This window comes from Stomoxys calcitrans, chromosome 4 (genome assembly GCF_963082655.1).
Source record: "Stomoxys calcitrans chromosome 4, idStoCalc2.1, whole genome shotgun sequence".
NCBI classification, from domain to species: Eukaryota; Metazoa; Arthropoda; class Insecta; order Diptera; family Muscidae; genus Stomoxys; species Stomoxys calcitrans.
The window spans coordinates 52,078,850-52,103,926 of NC_081555.1; the positions used below are offsets into that span (position 1 = coordinate 52,078,850).

General features: G+C 36.4%; 2 protein-coding genes across 2 annotated transcripts in view; one reads left to right on the forward strand and one right to left on the reverse strand.

The window, feature by feature from the left end:
- The window catches only part of LOC106081420 (uncharacterized), a 334,294-nt gene extending 321,194 nt beyond the window's left edge, over window positions 1-13,100 (reverse strand). The window contains exon 1 of the mRNA XM_059367670.1: window positions 12,898-13,100. The gene's annotated coding sequence lies outside the window, so the exon portion shown is untranslated. The remainder of the gene's footprint in view (window positions 1-12,897) is intronic.
- LOC106081423 (peptidoglycan-recognition protein LF) lies at window positions 2,674-20,393 on the forward strand. Its single transcript, XM_013243361.2, has 6 exons — window positions 2,674-3,465; window positions 4,097-4,215; window positions 4,275-4,479; window positions 13,237-13,560; window positions 19,660-19,778; window positions 19,850-20,393. Exons 1-6 carry the CDS (start codon window positions 3,164-3,166, stop codon window positions 20,032-20,034), a joined length of 1,254 nt encoding a protein of 417 aa, XP_013098815.2. The 5' UTR covers window positions 2,674-3,163; the 3' UTR covers window positions 20,035-20,393.
- The last annotated feature ends 4,684 nt before the right edge of the window (window positions 20,394-25,077 follow it).

A 25,077-nucleotide genomic window follows, 5' to 3' on the forward strand; every position in this document is an offset into this window, starting at 1 on the left:
TGATCTATATGGTTTTTGTGTTTTGATTGGGTGACAACCATGTTGAAATCTGTACTGCTAACTACCATGTTCTTTGCCGGGGCCCTAATCTATTATCGAAAGTTTCTTCGTGTAGGCAACTGTTGGGCCAAAGATATTTTCCTTCCCTATTTTCGCATTAAAATCTCCCAGAACGATTTTAATATTATGGGCGGGCAGCTGTCATATTCTCATTCTTTGCGCTTGTAGAAAATATCCTTGGTCTGTTCGTCCTTGTTTTCCGTCGGGTCTTGGGCGTAAATAAGGCTAATGTAGAAGAATTTGGCCTTTATGCGGATCGTGGCTAGCTACTCATCCGTAAATCTGGAGACAAGCCTACGACTAACCGCTAATCCACCCCCAAATTAATGTCTCGTTTCATGTCAGCAATAACACAGGGCGTCACCACTAGGTGTTGTTGTGGAACCCTTCCCGAGCCATGGCACTTTCTGTATAGCAGTAATGTCTGCCATGTACTTCTCCTATACATCCGCCAGTGCGTACACTGCACCCTCTCTATAATTATGTGGGGACATTCCAGGTGCAGATACGCAAATCATGGTCCTAAAAATGTTTGCGGGGTCGTTAGAATTGGGGGAATCCGTTTTTATTCTTTTTCTTTTTTCTACCCACCACCATATTTTCAAAGTATTTTCTTTAAGTTTTCCGGGTGATGGGCTACTAACCCGATGCCCAAACTATCTTTTTATAGTTCTATAGGTGAACTCATGGCACATTAGCTCACTACCTTTAACGGATCAGAACAGTTAACCAATCAGAACAGTTGCTTGGTTTTCAACATTCCCAAGCCACCCTCATTGAAGTTATGTTATAAAATAAGGTCATACTGAAAGTCGGTACCAAAAAAAAATATATTTTATTGCCATTTCTTTATGGACATTTTGCCCATGATCATTCCACTAAGGAACAGGGGCTAATTTCTCACATATCAATGAGTGCAGTCCGATTCAAGTTTAAGCTCAATGATAAGGGGCCTCCTTTTCATAGCAGAGTCCGAATGGCGTGCACAAAGTGCGACACCTCTTTGTGGAGAAGTTTTTACATGGCATAGGTTAGGTTAGTTTAGGTTGAAAAGAGGGTGCAGATATTAATCCGTCCATGCCACTATGGACATACACCTAAGCCAGTAATCAGCTTGTTGTGCTCTCTAAAAACTATAACGTAACCTCTAAAAAGAAAATTTTAAGTTAGTAATTCCGTGCTACTTACAAAATTCTTAATTGTATTCAATGCCACTCCCCTAAGCTGGTTCATGTCTGATATTGTGTCTCCACCTAATTACTGGTATCTGTTGGACGCGAAAGCCGGGTAGTGATATATTACCTCACAAATGTTGCCAGCATTAGGAGCTGAAAACCACCGCTGAAAAATTTTCTTTCTGATGGTCTCGCCAGGATTTGAACCCGACGTTCAGCGTCATAGGCGGACATGCTAACCTCTGCGCTACGGGGGCCTCCATATCTTTATATATATATTAAATTTATGGATTACAATGACATCACAACCATGGAATTCTAAAATGTTCCAAAAATTGGGAAAAACTATGCAAACAATCGCATAGTGGGCCAAACGGAAAAAAATTGGAAATAAGTCTTCAAATTGTATCTGTTGATCTTAGCCGTACAAATTGTTCCAGACATTTTTAGAGGAGGACATAGTCTTACATATCTATAATACAGGATGAGATACACTGTATCAAAGTTGACCATTTTTTAACTTTTCCAACCTTCTGGGGACCCTTTTGGTCTACTGAACCGATTTGCATAATTTAGGACTCTTGACGAAATCTAAATATCATGCATAATGCATCATGCCATTATGTACCGTTAAAGAGGACGTTTAATTTTCAAATGTCAAAATTTTTACTAAGTTTTTTTCTGGGTGTTTTAAGTAATTCCGCCAATTTTTGAGCTATAAACTTGAAAATGTGACAGTATATGTACGAACAAATAAAAAAACGAATCTTGTCAACAATTTTAGCCATTTAAAATGACACAGATTTCAATATGAGCAATATTTTTTTTAACAAATTTGCAAAATTGTTCAAAAAAGATACTCCCATTTCCTTTAAGTTTTCGCAAACATTGGACATCATTATCATATCTTTCTGTTTTCACAAAGTGGAGGTATTGAGAAAAGTTTTAAGTCGATCTTTAGCTGTAGGTCCATTACAAATGTTTGTTTTTTTTTCTCTGAAAACCACAATTAGGTATGTTCCAATTTTTCTAAAATTTGTTTCCTTTCCTAAAAGCCTTGTCCTCCTCTACAAATGTCTATAACATTTTGTACCGCTAAGATCAACATATAAAAATATGTAGACTTATTTCCATTTTTTGCCGTTTGTACCGCTGTGAAGCGCTTTAGACATACAAAATAACTTATATATGTATAATAGAAGATATGAAAATAAAATTGGTTATTTTTAAAATTATAGTATGTGATTTACAATATACAGCAAAAATATTTGTATCCCTAACAGATATTTTAAACACAGCATAGGGGATTTACTTCATTATCTCGAGAGGAGTAAACCACAAAAATTTAAATAACAACAATGAGGGTATGCTAAAAAGTTGTGTTTGAATGCGATTCTTGTTATTCAGTAGATAGTTCTGAAAATCTTTTTCAGAAAATATTCTTCGGGACAATCTCTTGAAGAACAAGATTCGCATTCAAGCGCAACTTTTTAGCATATCTCTCATTGCATCAGCCTATATGATTCCCTAATTTCAAGGAAATTCGATGAAGAGTTCTGCCATATCGCACCCATCCAATTTAGACGGTCCCGGGGGGAAAAACGACGTCCAACCCGTCGACAATGAAGAAATGGCCATGTATGCAATCAGTCCAGCTGAATATGCGAGTTATTCCCTGACCAGAAATACTTTTTCAGGAAAATGACATCCATGAAAGAACTCCCCTGGTATATTGTCATTCGCTCAGCATATAGCATGTGCGTAGATACCATTATAAATTTAAAAAACCATATCCTCCAATGTGCCATTTATTCTGCATTCATTCACCACAGCTATAAAAAATCATTATAAAAAGTCACTACAGACACTTCGAACTTTATTTTAATTCGCAATTGCAATCAGCGCGGTGACTGTCGGTCTCCATTTCAATGACACTTTTACTTCGCTTGAACTTTGTTCTACTTATTGTGTTTCATCTGATCTGTGATGCTAAGGCAATAGTGACAGAGGGCAATGACAAAAATCCAAATTGTCCATCTATAAAATTGAAACGACAGTGGGGTGGAAAATTCAGCCGCGTTATAAAACATCGTCCTGTGGCCGTCAAATATGTCGTGATTCATCACACGGTGACCAAAGAGTGTACCAATTTCTTGCAGTGCGCAGACATTTTACAAAACATGCAACACCACCATTTAACGACATTAGATCTCAACGATATCGGCTACAAGTAAGTGACGAAAAAACCTAAAAACGCTACGATGTTTAATATTTTGCCTCGTTAATATTTTCTTAGTTTTATATCAAAAAGAAGTAAAAATAAAAGTTCGACCGTCAGAATATTATATTCCCTCCACCATGGATCGCATGGCATACGTTAATTGGATGATTTTTTCAAATGTATAGGAGCTCTGCTATGTTACGGACCGTAGTTGCCATGGCTGTTAGAAGGCATAAAAACTCAGCCAAACCAGATAGTACTTGAGTCCACTAGGGACATTTGTGAGCTTTTCCTCAAAGAGGTGTCGCTCTGCGGCATGCTTTTCGGACTCGGCAATAAAAAGGCAATCCTATCATTTTAACTGGACAGCACTCATTGACAAGTGAGAAACCTGACCCCTATTCTTTAACATCACATTAGGAATCCTTTAGGAATATTTGAATAACAGTTTTGAATTGATTATTAAACTTGTCATAAATTCAAACGGTTTGTTAATAATACAAATTTATTATCTTCCTTAGGGATTTTTTAATTCAATGTACAAATTTCTTAATTGAGACGAAATTTGCCTTCTCATATCTGTGGTTTATGATAATATTTCTAATACTTCTAAAACCTGATTTCTAAATCTGATTTACAGCTTTCTGATAGGCAATGATGGCATTGTATATGAAGGCACTGGCTGGTACATTAAAGGCGCTTTTACACATGGCTATAATGAAAATGGTATCGGTATAGCTTTCATAGGCGATTTTAGAAGTAACTTAAATGAGGTTAAAGTAAAACGTGGCTTAGATATAATTAAATTTTTTTTGTAGAAAAATTGCCTTCTCGAAAAGCTTTGAGATCTGCCAAAAGGCTGTTGAGCTGTGGTACGGAAATTGGTGTCCTGGATCCGAATTACGAATTATTTGGAGCAATGCAGCTATCTGCCACTAAAAGTCCTGGTTTGATGTTGTATAATGAAATTCAGGATTGGAATCACTGGTCTCCTCATCCTCCTCGGAGAATATCAAGAAATGAGTAAATATTTATACGTCACAATCGCTAAATCTAAAATTTAAAACTTACAAAGATAAAATAAAGTTTACATTATAGGCCTTAAAGATACAGAATTAAATCAGCTTACACTCAAGAAATGTACTAAGTTGCCAATGTTCTAATGCTCATTTATCTTTAACAACAATATTTCTATATGTTAAACATCAGATCACTGGTCAATTCTAAACAATTTCCTTAAATTGGAATGTTACTTATGAATTTTAAATTAAAAAAATATTTCATCTTATTAAAACTTAATTGTATTTCTATACACTCAGCAAAAAATAAAACGTTTGGAACGTATTACGAATACAAATACTTTTATTTAAAAGTTTTACTTTTATTGTAACTGTGTAATGTTTCGTTCTAAAGCCTAGTACTGACTTCGAATTTTCGCACGAACAACTGTCAATACGCATTATAAAACAAGTAAAAAGGTATTTAGTTCGGCCGGACCGAACTTTGAATACCCACTTTTCGTTATAATCCGGTGAAAAATTCATAGGGATGGGTTTCTACCGGATAAATACCCAACGCTTGGACCTTTTTTGGGTATTTAAAAATTTCAGATATCTTGGGTGTAAAAACATTTTGCAAAAAAATTTTGATGATTTCGTATAAACCTGATCTTCAGATTTCATAAAATCGGATTTTAATTATATATAACCGCTATATGGAGCGATTTCTAGACTTAAAGTCTTGAGGCAATAAATTAGTCATTTTTCATCCGATTTGGACGAAATTTGGCACGGTGAGTTCTGGTAGACTCGTACTCATTTTTGTGAAGTGTGGTTCAGATCGGACTATATACCCTATAGACCGACCGACCGATCTCCCGATATAGTGTATTGAGACCATAAAAGGTTCATTTATTACCCGAATTGGAAGAAGTTTGGCACATTGTGTTCTGGTAGACCCCTACCCATTCCTGGCAAATGTGGTCTAGATCGGAGTATATTTGGATATAGCTGCCATATAGACCGATGCCTGATATAGTGTAATGAGCCAATAAAAGGAGCAATTTTCATCCTATTTCGATGAAATTAGGCACAGTGAGTTTTGTTGAATATCGTCTAGATCGGACCATATTCTGATACAGCTGCCATATAGACCGATCTCCCGATATAGAGTATTGAGCCCATAAATGGAGCCTTTTTCATCCGATTTTGATGAAATTTAAAACAGTGCGTTTTGATAGACCTCTACACCTTTGTGTCGAACATCGTCCAGATCAGACCGTATTTGGTCCGTCCATATAGCGTCTATATGTAACTAAAATCCGATTTTATGGGATCAGAAGATCAGGTTTACGTACAAAAAATTCGAAATCATCTAAACTTTTTTGCTTTTGGGTATGAATGGGTAAATACCCGGATTTTTAACTAATTTATAGGGTAAATACCTTTTGGGTATTTACCCATAGCCCATCTCTAAAAATTCATTATTTATGAATGTCCAGCTATGTCCAAATATGGTCCGATTGGGACCAAATTCGCCACGAACATTGAGTGGTCTAATAAACACAAGTCGCCAAATATAGACCGATCTGAACTATATAAAACACACATATCAAATAGCCTAACCTAAGTCACTGTGTCAATTTTCAGCGAAATTGGATAATAAAAGAGCCTTTTATGGGGCCAAAACCTTAAGTCAAGAGATCGAACTGTATGGCAGCTATATCCAAAACTGAACCGATCTCGGCCAAATTAAAAAAAAATTTTGAAGGGCGTAACTCAACTCACAGTCCCAAATTGCAACAAAATCAGACAATAAACGCGAATTTTAGGGGCCCAAAACCTTAAATCGAGAGATCGGTCCATATGGCAGCTATATCCAAATCTGGACATATATGTGCCAAACTGAAGAAGCTTGTCGAGTAGTCTAACACAACTCACTGTCTCAATTTTCAGAAAAATCGGATAATAGCAACACTTATAATGTGTCTTTTGTGCGCCTAAGACCTTAAGTCGGCAGATTGGTCTATATGGGGGCTATATCAAAATATACACCCAGAGAAATCATTGGTAGGAGGTCGATTATAGGTATAAATTGATGATAATGGTAAATAATTTTTAATTGTCAGCACCATATATTAGTCATTTTCAGTAATTTTCTTTGTTCAGTAGTTAACCTGATTACGATACTATTGAAAGCATTAAATGAAGAAGTTTATAATTAATCTATTGGTTGAGCAAATCATCTGCATTGTTTTAATTTGTTTTGCTTCTAGTTGTTGTATCAACTACTTATTATTTGAAAATTCCTAACGGAGCAGAAACAAAGACTTAGCTCAACTCCGATTTAAGTCATATGCATACAATTTCTGATTTAGTCAGTACTGCAACAATCAGTGACTTTAACCAAATCTGTTATTGTCATTTACATCCGGAAAAGCATTATAGTTGTTTCTTCTCTGTGTTAAGTATGGTAGTATTTATAAGTGCAAAAGTAAAAGTAGTTATACTACATAAAAGTTGTAGATGTCTGTGCAAACAGTGATCCTTTTCGTCGTATATGCTATCAATTCAACAAGTTATATAATATCATAAACGTAACTGAGAATCGGGACATATTAAGAAGAAATATTATATTCCATTTAAACAATAAGTTTTTATATAATGTTATGTATATTTTCTTAGTGTCATGTAATAAGAATTTATAAATGTATATAGTACTTAGGATATTTATTATCTATAGACTTAATAAAAAAACTTCATGTTTGTGCTTATTTGAAGCATTTCATTATATTGATTTTAATTATAAAGGGTGGTTTTAAAGCTATTATATTTTTGTCTACACTGGTTTAAACAGATCACGCACGTTTCGTGTTGTATTTCACTGTCAAACATCTTCAGTTTGGTCTATAAATAACTATGAATCGCCTTACAAACAAACAACGCTTGCAAATTATTAAATTTTATTATCAAAATGCGTGCTGTAAAACATCATCGCGCGCTTCTTCCTTTGAAAAATGAAACTCATTTTTGGTTCAATGGGTATGTAACTAAGCAGAATTGTAGATTTTGTCGATTTCAAATTCGTTTTCGAAACTTAAAAACCTTTCATTTGAGTCCCATATTGTCGTGATTGGTTAATATATACATTTGGTAGTTTTGGGGGTGGGACGGCCCCCTTGGTACCCCATCCGAAATTTGGATACTCAGTTTTTGTTTTTAGGTTACTATAAGCGAATAAAAAAAATTTCGCTTAAATTGCACCACCCATCTCCGAGATCAGCCGCTTCTGAAAATTAGGGTAAGGGGAGGGTCCGCCCCCACTCATATATCAAAAAATGAAGTGCCCTTTTTTCACCACTGGATCATTTCCACCATCTGTGAAAGAAAAGAAAATCATTTAAGCAGTTTTTGAGTCTATACGGAACAAACAAGCAAACAAAACAAACAAATAAACACAAATTCTTTTTGTACAGTCATTAATAGAATAAACAAGTAAAAGCTTGCTATGTTTGGCCGGGCCGAATCTTGGGAATCCACCAACATCGATTCTGCCAAAAATTTATACAAAATAAATTTAGTTGAAGGGCATCATTTTATTATACATACCAAACTTCTGTCAAACCAGCAAAAATTAAAGCTTTTAGCAACCGAACAAAGAAATTCTAGCGACCAGTTTATATGGGAGATATACCTAATCTCAATAGCTCCTATACACAAAAAATATATTGACTTAAATTTGACCAATTAAACATGGTGTTGATTTATAAAAATATTTTTAACAAAGTTATTAATTGCTTTGATAATTGTTGACATTGAAATACCATTTACCGTTGAACCATGATATGAGATCGGATGAAAGACTAATGTCTAAAAAAATTTTAATTGCACTTATTAAAATTTTTATTTAACAACATAAACCATATGTATCTGTTTTTGCAAAGAGATAGATTGTATTATGTACTCACTAGATTGTATTGTGTATTGTGTACTAAAAATATCTTATAGTCGCCCTATATATATATATATATATATATATATATATATATATATATATATATATATATATATATATGTTCAAGGAAACAATTAAACCCCAATGAGGATATATATATATATATATATATATATATATATATATATATATATATATATATATATATATATATATATATATATATATATATATATATATATATATATATATATATATATATATATATATATATATATATATATATATATATATATATATATATTCAAGGAAACAATTAAACCCCAATGAGGATGTTTCCTTCCACATGTCGTATTTTTGTTAAGACTGCGAAAATGGTTGTCAAATATCTGAATTCTAGCTTTCTCTGATCGTTGTATGCGAAGATAAGCTTTTTCGTAATCTTTTGCACTTTTGGTACCAAAATGCACGAATTTTAATGTATCATTTAGGCACCCATCCCATTTTTCCTAGTTGTACCTACATGCCTAATTTCACACCTCTGGTTTCATCTGTAAAAATGGTATCAAATGATACCAATTTTGGTACCAAAATGCATGTATTGTTAAAAGATCATTTAGTCCATGATTTCTTTCCTAGTTGTTACTACATGCTGAATTTCAGATATCTAGTTCCATCTATAAAGAAATTACCAAATGGTAATGGCAATTTTGGTACCAACATGTATGATTTTTTAATAGATCATTTTGTCACCACTCATATACCTCTTAGATGTCAAACATGCCAAATTTCAGATCTCTAACTCCGTCTGTGAAGAAAGTACCAAAATGTGCGAGTAGTGACTAGATCATTAAGTCATCCATCATTTATTTCTTAGTTGTACCTACATCCCAAACTTCGGATCTCTAGCTCCATCTGAATAGAAAGTACCAAATGGTACCAAAATGTACGATTGCTTGATAGATCATTTAGTCACCTACTATATATTTCTTAGTTATACCTACATGCCAAATTCCAGACTTCGAGAACCATCTAAACAGAAAGTACAAAATAGTAGCAATTTTGGTACCAAGAAGTTCAATTTTGAATAGAACATTTAGACATCCATCATTTATTTCTAATTTGTACCTACATCACAAATGTCGGACCTCTAGCTCCATCTACCAAGTTTGATACCAAAATGTTACAATTTCGAAAAAAACATTTAGTCGGTCATCATTTATTTCTAAGTGTTACGTACATTTTAAATTTCAGCCCTCTAGCTTAATCTGCACAGAAAGTACCAAATGGTACCAATATTGGTACCTAAATCTACGAATTATAAAAAGATCTAGTCACTCATCATATTTTCCTATTGATACCTGAATTCTACAATAGCTCCATCTGTAAATAAAGTACCAAACGGTACCAAAATATACGAATTTTTAATAGATTTTTTTGCCACCCATCATATATTCCTTAGTTGTACCTACATACCAAATTTCAGACCTTAGCACATGTCAAGAAATTACCAAATGGTACCAATTGCGGTACTAAACGTACATCTTCTCCCGTTACCAGTACTATTTATCCCCATCCTTTTGCACCAGATGTCTTTTAGGTCAAATTTCAAAATTCTACCTCTATCCATCCGCTCTGTACAAAGTTCACGTATTTAGTACCTTTTTATACCCTTCCCCATAGGATGGGGGTATACTAATTTAGTCATTCTGTTTGTAACTACTCGAAATAGTCGTCTGAGACCCCATAAAGTATATATATTTATTGTATAAAGTATATACATTTTATGTCAATCTAGCCATGTCCGTCCGTCCATCCGTCTGTCTGTCGAAAGCACGCTAACTTTAGAAGGAGTAAAGCTAGCCGCTTGAAAATTTTTACAAATACTTCTCATTAGTGTAGGTCGGTTGGGATTGTAAATGGGCCATATCGGTCCATGTTTTGATAAAGCTGTCATATAAACCGATCTTGGGTCTTGACTACTTGAGCCTCTGGAGGGCGCGATTCTTATCCGATTTGAATGAAATTTTGCACGACGTGTTTTGCTATGATATCCAACAACTGTGCCAAGTATGGTTCAAATTAGTCAATAACCTGATAAAGCTGTCATATAAACCGATCTTGGGTCTTGACTACTTGAGCCACTAGAGGGCGCAATTCTTATCCGATTCGAATGACATTTTGCATGACGTGTTTTGTTATGATATCCAACAACTGTGCCAAGTATGGTTCAATTCGGTGCATAACCTGATATAGCTGTCATATAAACCGATCAGGGATCTTGACTTCTTGAGCCTCTAGAGACGGCAACTATTGGGTTGCCCAAAAAGAAATTGCGGATTTTTTAAAAGAAAGTAAATGCATTTTTAATAAAACTTAGAATGAACTTCAATCAAATATACTTTTTTTACACTTTTTTCTAAAGCAAACTAAAAGTAACAGCTGATAACTGACAGAAGAAAGAATGCAATTACAGAGTCACAAGCTGTGAAAAAATTTGTCAACGCCGACTATATGAAAAATCCGCAATTACTTTTTGGGCAACCCAATATTATCGATTTGCATGAAATTTTGTACGACGGATCCTCTTATGACCATTAACAAACGTGTTTATTATGGTCTGAATCGGTCTATAGCCTGATACAGATCCCATGTAAATCGATCTCTCTATTTTACTTCTTGAGCCCCCAAAGGGCGCAATTCTTATTCGAATTGGCTGACATTTTACTTGGGTCTCTAACATATAATTTAATTGTGGTCCGAAACGGACTATATCTTGATATCGCTCTAATAGGAGAGCAAATCTTTTCTTTTATCCTTTTTTTTGAACTCGACAAATGCGATCCAAGATTCGGTCCGGCCGAACACTTTTAGTACCTAAATGTACAAATTTCAAAAAGTCTTATAGTCACCCAATTATGGCCGCCAAAGTGTACCAAAGTTCCAAAATTCGGAGCTCTAATTTAATTTCCAAATAAAGTACCAAATAGTTTCATGATTCTAGCTTTAACCCTTTGGAAATATCCCATCTACCTGCGTATAGCGATCTTTTTATGGCTTAGGTTTGAAGCCTCTTAACAGCAGTAAAAAATGTAAAATCACAGTTGAGAAAGTTGAATTGGATTCTTTCGTCACCCACTTAGTGCCCATGCAACAATGTATAAACTAAATGATTTTGTTAATCAATGAGATCCCTATAGTTGTACCATTGAGACCCTCTTCACTTGCTATACTAATTAGTTTTTTATTCTTAATACAAAGTACAAATATTTTAACGCACTACATTTAATTTTGTTTCCGCAATTAATCGACTGAAGTAACAAATGGTTTATTTATGGAAAAAATACAAATTACTTATTTTATTAGGGTCAGTTAAAAGTGTTTTCAAAAGAATAAACAATTTTCCAATATATTTAATTGTTGTGTTGATAACCGCTTTAATTGAATTATTCAGCTTGTCATAAATGTAAATTGCAAAATCGTTTATAAGACCGATTTTAGCATTTTTTTTTTTTTTTTTTTGTTAAGTTTACAATTTTCTAAATTAAAGCAAGATTATTTCCGTGTATAAACCGTGTTAAACCGATTTCTCTTCTTAAGCCTCCAAAGGGCGCAATAATTATCCAATTTGGCAGAAATTTTGTATGTGGTGTTTTGTTTTGCACCCTACCATCCGTGCTTATATTGGTTCAAATCAGCCTTTAACATTATATAGCTCTAGAGGACGCAATTTTTAACGAATTGTGGTGAAAATTTGCACGTCGACTTCTATTATGAGTTGTAAGATATGTGTTATTTGGACTTATAGCGATATGGTCCAAATCGGACCATTCTTGAGTCAAGGGGCTCCAGCGAATTCATTGTCGGATTTGATTGAAATTCTTTCACGCTGACTTCCGGTAACACTTCCAACATTCTTGGAAATTATGGGTTCCAAATCGGTCTATAATCTGATATACCTCCCATACGAACCGACCCAGTGCATGATTTGAAGTAGGCACTACGCTTTTGTAAAACCAGGAGTAATGAAAATTCCGATCGACAGTTTTTGTCAAATTTTATAGTCGGATTCGACATACGTAATACCAAAACTGTAATATTAGATGGTTCGTCTTCGACAACCATAATACCGTTTTACAAAAGTTTCGAATTTCGACTACGCTTTCGACAACCGGAATGATGGTGTATGTGTCTCCAAGTATCTTCGTATTCAATGTCTCTTAAAATGTGTGACTAAAATAAGCTATTTCATATTTATTCTAGAAGTGGTCTGATTCCTCGCAAGCTTGTTATCATTAAAAAGTTCAGGTGTTCAAAAACGTACAATCTCTTCTACATATTAACAGCCTTATTCACAAAACTTAATGTTGATTTGAAATAGGTTTATTTGACAGTTCTATAAAGAAAATCTTTCAAATAAACCTATTTCCAATCTATATTAAGATTTGTGAATAAGACTGTAATACTTTAATATCATTATCAACTCACTGATTTTTATTCGTAATAACAGTTCGGGTCTTCATAGGAACACAATTAAGTACTTTTAATTATTTTCCACCAATTTAGATAAAAAAAAAATCTATATTTTTGGACTACTTAACTAGTGGTTAATTGTGTCTACAATTAACCACTCTTTATTATATTCAGACTTCGGTACGTTGCAACTGTGAATGAATGAACTCTACCGTAGCACAAATTCGATTGTAGAAGAGGCTATACTCAAGAGAATCACGACAATCTTATCAATACTCGCCATAATGAATAACATGAAAAGCTTATACATTCAGCATCTCAATTTAGTTGGACTTGTGCTTCTGGACGATAAACATATTCCGGGACACCTGAAGTATTAAAAATGTTTAAATATTTATTTGTTTGTTTGGCTTTTATTTGCGCTGTTCGTTTTGCAATTTGCGATGGCTATGGCCAAAGAAGTTCGAAGACCCCCGATTGCCCGCGTATAAAACTTAAACGTCAATGGGGTGGAAAGTTAAGTACAGATATTGATTATCGTCCAGTTCCTGTCAAATATGTAATTATTCATCATACGGTGACGCCTGAGTGTTCTACCTTTTTAGAGTGTGCTGAGATTTTACAAAATATTCAGCATTACCATATCAACACATTGGATTATGATGACATTGGCTACAAGTGAGTTACCCATCCATACTTTAGTATTTGTAAGCGAAGACAACTATAGCCCTTAAGATTATTCTTTCTATATTTGTTACTTTTTTTGTAACTAACAAGGGCAAACCGAAGTTCATACACACTTATTAAACGCACCGCCATAATACTTGAGAATACTACGTAATCTAGTTATTCCGGTTGGAACACCTCGGATGACAAATGAGCAACGCAGGTCCATATTTGAATTCAGCCCCGAACAGACAAGTTATACTAGTAACTAGTAAGGGGAAATGAAAGGATAGACGATTTAGCCGTGAAGGCCAGAGGACTGATTTCGACCTATTCGCAGAAAAGCTTTCAGGAGACCTATTCGCAGAAAAGCTTTCACGTTTTGCCGCTCGATAATTTTACTATATTCCTTAAGCCTTGTGTAATACACATCCCAATAAAATGCTCCTTTTTACCAATTGCGCTGTTACAAAGACTGCAGACGTCTCTGTCGTCCAGGGGTTTTCTTGGATGAATTTTCTTTCCATCTATCTTCGAAAGGCCCCACTTTGCAGTGGTAATCCTGTTGATAATGTCGTCAATGTCTTCTATGCGTAGACAACTAAAGCATCTTGTCCAAGACTTTCTCTTCTTGAGTAGTCTTCCAAATTTGTCCAGTTGGTTTTCTTCTTATTCCGGAAGCTTTATTGATTCCTCACTGGCGTGTTATTCTAAACCTAATATAGCGATGGTCCGACAAGGAGTGTTTCAATCCTGAATTTTTCTAACATATTGTTACCTCTTAAACCTCCTCCACATATCGAAAGTCAGATAAAGTGATGCCAGGTATGCTCCACCGCCTCATTGTCTCAGCACTGTTTCGTCCGACGATAACAACTCAAATTTTAACGACTGAGTTCCATTTTTTGCATAAAATAATTGGTTGTTGGCACGGTTCAGTCCATTGTTCCGGATCGTCCTGTGCCGGGTCGTCCGCTCCTGAACTAAGGCAATATGATTCTTGCCCTTGCTGATTTTTCCATCAGATGGTGCATATTGACTGTGGTTCTTCAGTGAATGGGCTTCTTAGGAGTCGGTGATGGTCTCATCATCGGCTCCCTGTTTCTTAGGCTTTGTTGAGTCTCCTGCATGATGTTTTAATATACACACTGATGTTAATACACTGCATGATGTTTTAATATAAGGATCTTTCCACATCCTAGTCTAATCAATCTTGAAAAAGACAGCCATAGATAATTAGAACGCCATGTCTTTAGTCTTAGCCAAACTTGTCCTTCAGGCTTGGTTAAGGCCCATCACCAAGAGAGCTCCGATCTCCTTCTCTGTCCTGTGTAAGATCTCTCCGCGACCAAACCTTGGCTTAACTTTCTCCATGCTTTGCGTCCTCCAAGGGAATGGGAAACCACTACATTCCGCAGCATCAAATGTCGCCTCTATATTCGCAGCTAATTTGTACAGAAGGTATACCCACTCCACGGTTTAACACATGTTCCAAAATCTGCTCATTACCCAGTTTCGACACTTGGGACTGATGATCTGTTGAAATTCTACCGGACGCACTGTTGATATTGATGACTCCATGAGTCTACTCGTATCTGTTGTGCTTCCTGGCCAATTTGGCGTAAGAGGGCGCTTCTTACGTTTTTCAGCGACCATCTTTCGCTTCCGAGATGGCCGTGGCGTCCTCTTGGAAGTCATGGTACTCCATGAAGACTCAGGGGCCGTGCGCACCTCTTTCGTACCTGTTCCTTCCATAGAATAATATCTGAAGTCTTCATTGAGGGAGGACTGGCTTGATCTTTTCAGAGTTCTTAAAAGCGGGGAGCTCCTATTATACCCACCACCATCTATTTCTATTTCAAAATCACAAAGAGGTCGAATGCGTAAAGCTAACCCCTTGATATTTTGCACAGATACTTAATATCGATGTAGGTCTTTGGGGTTTGCAAATGGGCTATATCGGCAGATTTAGATATAGCTTCCATATAAACCGATCTCCCGATTTGACTTCTTGAACCACTGGAAGCCGCAATTTTCGTCCGATTTAGTTAAAACTTTTGCACATAGTGTTTTGTTATGACTTCCAAAAACTGTGTCATGTACAGTCTTAATCGGTCTATAACCTGATATCGCTCGCCGCAAGCCGCAATATTTTTCCGATTTGGCTGAAGATTTGCATGCGGTGTTCTGTAACTTCGAACAACTGTGCTAAATACGGTCCAAATCAGTCTATAACCTGATATAGCTCCCATATAAACCGATCTCCCGATTTGACTTCTTGAGCCCTTGCAAGCCGCAATTTTTGCCCGATTTGGCTGAAATTGAGCATGTAGTATTTTGTTAGACTTTCAACAACTGTGCTAAGGACGGTCTAAATCGGTCTATAGCCTGATATAGTTCCCATATAAACCGATCTCCCGATTTGACTTCTTAAGTCTTTCCTGGCCGCAATTTTTGTCCGATTTGGCTGATATTTTGCATACGGTGTTCTCTTACAACTTCCAATAACTGTGCCAAATACAGTCCAAATCAGTCTATAACCTGATATTGCTCCCATGTAAACTGGTCTCTCGATCATCCTTGTTCGGTCCCTAGAAGCTTTAATTTTTGCAGGTTTGACAGAAGTTTGTTATGTAGAATAAAATTAAACAATTCAGCTAAATTTATTCTGTATAAATTTTTCGCAGATTCCATGGTGGTGGACTCCCAAGATTCGGACGACCAAACATATCACGCTTTTACTTGTTTGAGTTAGAATCGCTTATTGTGATGTGATTACGTGTAAATATGCCAAATATGCCTTATTTCAATACATTTTACAAACTTCAAGTGCGTTTATCTCAAAATGAATAATGTAGTATATGGAACAAGATAGCATTACACCAACGGATATGTCTTATGAAGCTTATAAAAAATGTAATCGTATGATAGGGGTATAATCGTATACCGATTTTCTCCATTTCCAATCCCAACCGTCCTGTAAAAATTAGAAGTATTTGTGCAAAACTTCGAGCGGCGTGCTTTACTTGTTCGATAGTTATTGTGCCTTCGACGAACGGACATAGAAACTTAGAATATTATAACGATCAAGATTATACATGCTTTATGGCGTCAGACCTTTATATAGAGGATTTACAAACGGAATGAAAAACAGTTACACTCAAAAAATGTTAAACCTCAACACTAGTTAAAATTAACTAAATTTGGGAAATATTGAACTTCCTACGGCGCTGAATAATAATATGCTCGTTGCGAGTTCAACAATTTCTTTATAGCAACGAAATTCGTCCACTTTCAACTTTCCACAGGTAAACTATGAACTAAAGAGGATTGTAAATGAAAGATAAAATTTTTGAGAAGAAAATCGCTTTTTCCGAACACTGCGGAGCATTCAATTGGACACATCTTAATTACTCAACCCATTTATTTCCGCCTATCTCCCATTCCCACGCTATCAATTGCTCAGCTATTGTGAAGAATACAGATTTAATATGAAACATTGCAATTATAAATTAAATAAAACTCAACCTTTTGTCCCAGCCGATTATTGAACCAAGAACCTTCTGTTTACAAAGCAGATGCTATATGCATTCATTTTTTTGTCCCTTATATATACTTTTTAGGGACGGAAATGGACATTTCGAAGTGCTGCCAACAAAATTGCGTGGTAAGCGTGTGTATACGAGTATAAAAACTTTAATGCTTGTCCATACAGCTTCAATAGCAAATATATTCACATACGGAAGTCTTTTATGATCTCCAGAAATTCAGTTCGGATTCGGGTAAATAAATCTAGCACCAATAGCCCTATTTCGGGTGCATGGGTGTCGATGTTTGTAGTACAACTCTCTGTACAAAATTCCAGCGAAATCTGATAATAAATATACCTTTTATGAATTCTTGACGGCAACAATATCAATATCTTCTTATTTATAAAAATCTTATAGACTCAAAAACGGCTGAACCGATTTTCTTGATGCATAATGATCCCGTGGAGAAAATAGGGTACTAAATTTTTTGATATCTAAAGGGAGACGTACCCTCCCCCTTACCCTAATTTTTAGAAACGCCCGATCATAGAGATGCGATTTAAGCGAAATTTTGTGTGCTCTCTTATGGTAACCTAAAAACAAAAATTCGGTGTCAAAATTTAGCTGGGATACTTAGGGGGCCATCCCACACCAAAACCTACCAAATATATGTATAGACCAATCGCTACAATATGGGACTCAAATTAAAGGTATTTAAGATTAGAAATCGTTCCCGATATACAACCGTCGTACGAAGTGTTTGGGGGACCACCACCCCAACCCCCGAAACACCCCTAAATCGGACATATTTAGCGACCATGGCAATATGGGATTCAAATCAGAGGTATTTGCGAGTAGAATGCGAATCTGATATCCAAATGTCGGACTAAGTTTCTGGGGGTCCACCCTTCCCCAAAACACCCCCCAAATAGCACTTAATTACTGACCGTGGCAATATGGGACTTAAATAAAAAGTATTTGTGGGTAGAATACGAATCTGATATGCAAATGCGGGGCCAAGTGTTTGAGTTGCTGCCGCTCCCCAAAAACATCCCCCACGACCATAGCAATATGGGGCTCAAATGAAAGGTCTTTGGCAGTAAAGCACGAATCTGATATAAATATTCGGGAAAAAGTGTCTATGGGGCCAACCCACCGCCATAACCCCACCCAAATAAGAAGTATTTGCTAACCATTGCAATATGCGGCTCAAATACGAGGTATTTTAGGGAAGAACATGAAACTGATATATAATTATAAGGCCAAGTCACTGAGTGGCGGCCTATCCCCCAAAGCGGTCATATTTGCCGACTATGGAAATATGGGGCTCGAATGAAAGGCATTTGGGAGTAGACCTCGAATCTAATATCAACATTCTCGACCAACTGTCTAGGGGACGTCCCACCACCATAGCAACCCCAAAATAGGACGTATTTGCTCTCCAAGACAATTTGAAACTTCAAGACAGTGGAGCATGAAAGTGATAGTTTTTAGGGCCCACACCTCCAAACCGGACATATTTGCTGACTTTTGCAATTAGGTGTTTGAGATTGGAAAAATTTTAATACCCAATTTCCAGGCCAATGGCAATATGGGGTTCAAATAAATGATATAAAGATATATTAGAATAGAGCACGATGCTGAAATATTTTGAGGTTTAAGTGTTTGGGGGACCTCAATCTGAAAACACCCCTAAATCGGACATCATAAGAATATCGAGCTCAAAAAAAGTCTTTTAAGAATAGAGTATATCTAACATCCAAATTTAAATGGCATTCAACCCTCCGAGCGAATTCGTAGTCCAATAAAGATCATTTGGGGTTCAAATAAAGGCACTTATATTGTTATAGGGTTAGTCAAGCGATATGCATATACTATTTTCGTAGCATGGTATTTTACTAAAAGCTTTTTAATTGTCGAAAATTAATATTCAATGGATAATTTTGTTCCATATAAAGTTAAAGAGCTCGGCTCAGCTAGTTTCGTATACAATTCACAGTACCAAATTAGGCGTAATAGGATGAATGGGATGAAAAATGACACCTTTTTAATATTTTAACAATAAAAAGTACGATCAGTCCATACGGGTCTATGTCGATAGGCTATAATGGGTTATAACACACCTTTGAACTTAACCTGTCAATGGACTAAAACTAATGTGTACCTTGTTTCGCTCATTATCTATATTGTTGAATATTGTAACGTGGTTTCAGCTGGCACGTTTACTGCGATCAAAAATACACATGCTTTATGAGGTCGGAAATAAATTTAATCAGTACGCTGCAAACGGAAGGCCAAAATAAATAAACGCTCCATTTTATGGTAGCGGGCCTGAGTTGCCTTAAGCTGTGATCCTTAGTTGATTTGTGAAAATGAAAATCGGGGTCAATTCCATTATTTAAGTGATCATTTCCATACATTCCCCTATTTGCATCTATTACTTAAAAATTTTTGTTATGTTCATTAAGATGTTTATTCGATTAACAATAATCTGCAGTGTGCGAACCAGCGAGTTCTAAGAAAAATCCCCTTAAGCGTTTGTTATGATATGTTAATTATTTTCCATGAATTTCATTTTCAGCTTTCTTATCGGCAATGATGGACTTGTTTACGAGGGCACTGGATGGTATGTGACGGGTGCGCATACATATGGTTACAATCGCAATGGCACTGGTATAGCTTTCATAGGAGACTTTAGTGGTATTCACCGTTGAAATTATGAGATTCCAAGAACATTAACTAGTATCAATGTCTTATCTGCTCTCTTACAGCCAAAAAACCCCCACGGAAAGCATTGGATGTGGCTAAACAGCTTTTGAAATGTGGCGTTGAAAAGGGAGTTCTGGATTCACATTACGAATTATTCGCTGGTTCTCAAGTCATCTCAACACAGAGCCCCGGGTTGCTATTGTACAACGAAATACAAGAATGGGATCATTGGTCCCCGAATCCTTAGATGTAGCATGCTGTTTTGAAATTCTACGACTATTGCCTTATTCCTCGACCTTTAAAATTATTTTTTAGTTTATGTTTTGTTATTAAATTTTCGAGATGTGAATGCTAGTTTAAGTAAAATGTAACTTTAGAGTATTCTCGTGTTAGGCTAAGAAAAATTTTTTATCAAATCCACAAAAAACAACAAGTTCTGATCCAAACACAAAGTTACATAAATATTTTTGCCTGGGCGTAGCCGTGATTTTTCTAGTTTAAGCCCAGTACTGACTTCATTCGCATCGAAATGCCTATTAAATTCTTGCCATAAGACAAAGAAAAGTCACACAATAAAACAAACAGAGGCAACGGCATTGAAGCAGAGTTGATTGGTTCCCTTTTCGTGAGCATTGAACTGAAATTTATACTGACGCAGCGACATGTCGCTACTATTTTGCTCATAGAACTCAGTACCACTTCTTCGGTATTCGTTCGTATTTTCTTCCTCACCATTTTTTAATGATGCCTTTGAAGCAGAGCTGATTGGTTCCCATTTCGTGAGCATTGAACTGAAATTTATACTGACGCATCGACATGTCACTACTATTTTGCTCATAGAACTCAGTACCACTTCTTCGGAATTCGTTCGTATTTTCTTCCTCACCATTTTTTATGATGCGTTTTGACAGTTATTTGCGCGAAAGGTCGAATTCAATACTTGGCTCTAGGCTCTAGGTTTTTTTACAAAATCTTTATTTTAGTATTTTGCAATAAAACTTAATTGAGATTATTGTGATTGAAGTTCGAAGCCCTGCTCTACCCCCCCAAGTGCCTCTACCTTCAAGTTTCAGTCGCAGCTTGATGTTTTAGTCACAGCTTGAAGTTTCAGTCACAATAATGGGATTAAATCACACAGGTTGAACTGCAAAATTCTTATCTGGATTACATTTTATTTTGTACGCAACCTTTCAACCTTGCTTACCGTGCGGAAGGTTGCGAACGTTCAGCCCATCCCCAAAAAAGGTGGGGCGAACAACCATACGAATTATCGGTCAATTGCGATATGCTCCGCCCTCTCCAAGGTTGTGGAGAGTATGGTTAACCATCATCTTATCAGATACTTAGAGTCCAATGGCCTTCTTAGCGTAAGACAGTATGGTTTCCGGAGAAATCCCTCTACGGGAGACCTACGGCATTTTTGTCGGAACGATGGAGTCGCTCTATCCACCAGTTTGGTGACAGTTAGGTCGTGGCTCTGGATATATCCAAGGCATTTGATAGAGTGTGGCACGGTGCACTTTTATCAAAGCTTGTCACTTTTGGAGTCGGTAATAACTTCGTTCGATTTATATCGAGCTTTCTCAGTGATCGCACTATACGAGTTGTTGTAGATGGGTTCTCATGAGATGAGTATACATTGACTGCAGATGTGCCACAAGGCTCTGTCCTTTCCTCTTCCCTTTTTCTTATTTTCATTGATAATCTATTGGGTCAGACAGACAATATCTATAGCACCTACATCAGGCCGTTATAGAATATAACCCTCATATATGGGCAGGTGCTCCAAAATCATCCTTGGAGCTTCTTGACCGGGTTCAACGAAGAGCGATGGTGTTGAATGGGGACAGTAGAGTATCCAACTCTATTGCTTCTCTTGAACATCGACGGAATGTGGGTAGCGTTGTATTGCCCTATCGTTATTTTCATGGCGTGTGTTCCAAGGATATTCGTCTGCTTATCCCTGACGTTAGGATGTTCACCAGGAATACAAGACTTGCCAGGGACTCACACCCGTTTGTAATTGATTGGCCAGTCGACCGAACCATGCATTACCATGAAAATTCATTTTTCGCCCGAACCATTCGTATGTGAAATCGACTTCCGGCTAATGCCTTTCCCACCGACATTGACGTTCAGAAATTTAAGACTAATATCAATAAACACTACTCCCTCTTTCGCCCTACCAACGCAATTAACTGCATATATAGGGGACATTCCCTGCATGTTGGTTACGTGAAAAAAATTGAGTCCGGATTTTCATGCAAAATCAAAATTTTGACATATATTATTTTTTAAAAATGCGGTGATATTTTGCAATAAAACTTTATCTTCTAAACATAAAATGATCTGGCTAATAAAAGGTAATTTTACTACAAAACATCACAGTATTTGCCAAATAATAGATGTCAAAATTTCAATTTTGCATAAAAATCTGGAGTCAACTTTTAATCGTTGAATGTTTGTTGCTTTCTTTTAAAATGCAAAACACGTTTTGCAATCCCGGCTAATTGATCCATTTATTCGTTGTAAATCGCGAATAAATAATATTCCCGGTTTATAAGATCACAGATAATCGACGCTCAACTGTATATATCGATGGCCTAATATAAAGAGGGCCTTACTCGAGTTTTTGTTTCTTTGCTTTAAATATTTTTCATATGCTCCTATGAGAAATCAGATCGCAGTTTAAAATATTTTCATTTTATCATTGACAAAAATTGGCCTATAAACGTTTCAGTTTCTTTACATGGTGGCTGAAGGGGTCGTTCTTACACGTAAAGCAACACCTGTTTGTGATAAGCGCTCTCTCAGTACAAAAAGACGGTAATGGCACAAAAAAGGGCTTGGAAATAAATTTCACGGCTGATTGGTTACAACAACACCCGCAAAAGGGAAACGATACTAATTTTGAGTTTTTTTGTAAGCATTACCCCGTATTGACAATTCGAGGATATGATTGCTTGTCAAAGCATATGGTCGTATGGGCAAAAGGCAAGAAAATTGTATGCAGTACTCTTGCTAGGACAAGTTAGTGAGAATGGAATACATTAGCAGCGGACAGTCTGATGCCTCGTTTAATAAAATTGTTGTTGTTGGTGTTTTTGTGCTCAGTGAAAACCATTTGATAGGAAAAATATATAGCTAAAATATTGAGAAAAAGGAAATTAGTTAAATGCTCAAGCTAAACTGAGCATGTGCCCTAATCGACCTTTTGCCAAGGACTGTGGCTTCAAACGGTTAATGTAATCGGCGGTATTCACAAAACTTAATGAATAGGTTTATTTGACAGTTCTATAAAGGTTGACAGATCTCCTACCTCCTACACCTATTTCAAAGTACGTTAGGTTTGTGAATACCGCTGTAATTCTTTATACACACCACCATTTACTAACACTTCGAATATTGAACTGCTATCCCATAAAGTATATATATTCTTGATAGTCTTCACATTTTAAGCAATGTCCGTCTTCCGACCATTTGTGGACATCTCGATAGAGGTCGAACGAATAAAGATATCCGCTTGAAGTTTTCTACAAATACTTCTTATTGATGTAGGTCATTAAGATTGTATATGGGCCATATCGGCTCAGTTTTGAATATAAATTGCATTTTATTTTTGCAAATTTTACCCACGAACATTCTGCTAAGGAACAGGGATAAATTTCTCACATATCAATGAGTGCTGTCCGATTCAAGTTTAGGCTCAATTATAAGGGGTCCCCTTTTTATAGCCGAGTCCGAACGCCGTGCGGCAGTGCGATACCTCTTTGGAGAGAAGTTTTTTATATAGCATAGTACCTCACGAGTGTTACCAGCATTAGAAGGGGAAAAACACGGAGGAACATTTTTTTCTGATGGTCTCGCCAGGATTCGAACCCAGGTGTTCAGCGTCATATACGGACATACTAAACTCTGCGCTACGGTGGCCTTTTCAATATAGCTCTCATATAAAATGGTACTTCGACATGATTTTTTTAAATACCTAGAAACGGCATAACGGAAATTGTTATCCGATTGAGTGATAATTTTGTTCTGTTACTTCCAACAACAGTGCCAAGTACGGTTCAAATCGGTATATAACTTAAAATTGCACTCATTAGGATCGTATCTAAGATTTTATTTCTGAGTGAACCATCTCACAAATAAAAAAAAAATATATATATTAAGTTTTGCCGTACACAAAATTATTTGAGGGTGACTCTTGCATCGATCTCCCGATTAGCTTTTTACGCCCCCTAGAAGATTTAATTTTTGCCTGATTTTTGCTCGCTGTCAAGGAATATACAATGATGCGCTTCTTGACATTCAGGATCCCTTCAACGATGAAATATGAACCTCATAGGTAAGCAAGCTCGTTTCGGTCCATGGAACCTATCGCCGATGGCACATTATGGCCATTGGCACCAATAACTCGCTTTGTTATATCGAATATCACCAGGAATCAATGTTTAAGTGAGAGCCGGTGCCGTCTGGTCTACTTTCCCTGTAGCTGAGTTTCTCGCTATGACATGCACAGCACACAGATTGGAGTTCCAATTTGTATGGCTCTCCCAGTCATCCATTGACGGAAATGCTATATAGTATTATGGTCCGGTGGGCGGTGTTCCAAAAATCAACCTAATGTTCAATACTCAGCCGAATGGCTTCTTTGTGCATCATATCCGCACTGAGGCCTAAACCATTGGATGCACAGGATTTAATGCTACATTCAATGACCCTAGATCCATTTCTAATGCTGGCGACAAGTGAGAGGTACCATGACTTTTAAAATTTCTTCCCCAAAAAGTTGTCGCACAGCGGCTACAAACTGGAGGTCCCTTGAGATTGAGCTTAAAACTTCAAACGGACATCAATCATTCCCTGGACATTGTGGCTAAAAAAGATTCTGAGAACACTGCTGCGAGGAAGTTTTCTTTTGGGGTAAATATAGCTAACAAAATGGAGTTATCCTTGATACTTTGCCCAATATACCAGGAAGTATGGATTACACATTGCCTAAGGCGCTTTTTGATAAAAGTACTGCACCACCTGATATAACCGATTGCATTGGGCATATCAAGAAAGTTACCCTATCACTGTCTTTTGTATCAAGTGGGGATTAAAAAAGTGGTGAAATGAAATGAAGAATGAAGATACTTGGAGAGCCAAGCAGGAAATACGTATGCATGCATTTAAACAGGCCATCAATAAGTACTCCCTTGAATTCCATACGAAGTCACTGTGACGCGTAAAGAGTAAACGTCATCGAAGAGAATCGAAAACGAACAGAGAGCAATTGCGCAAAATT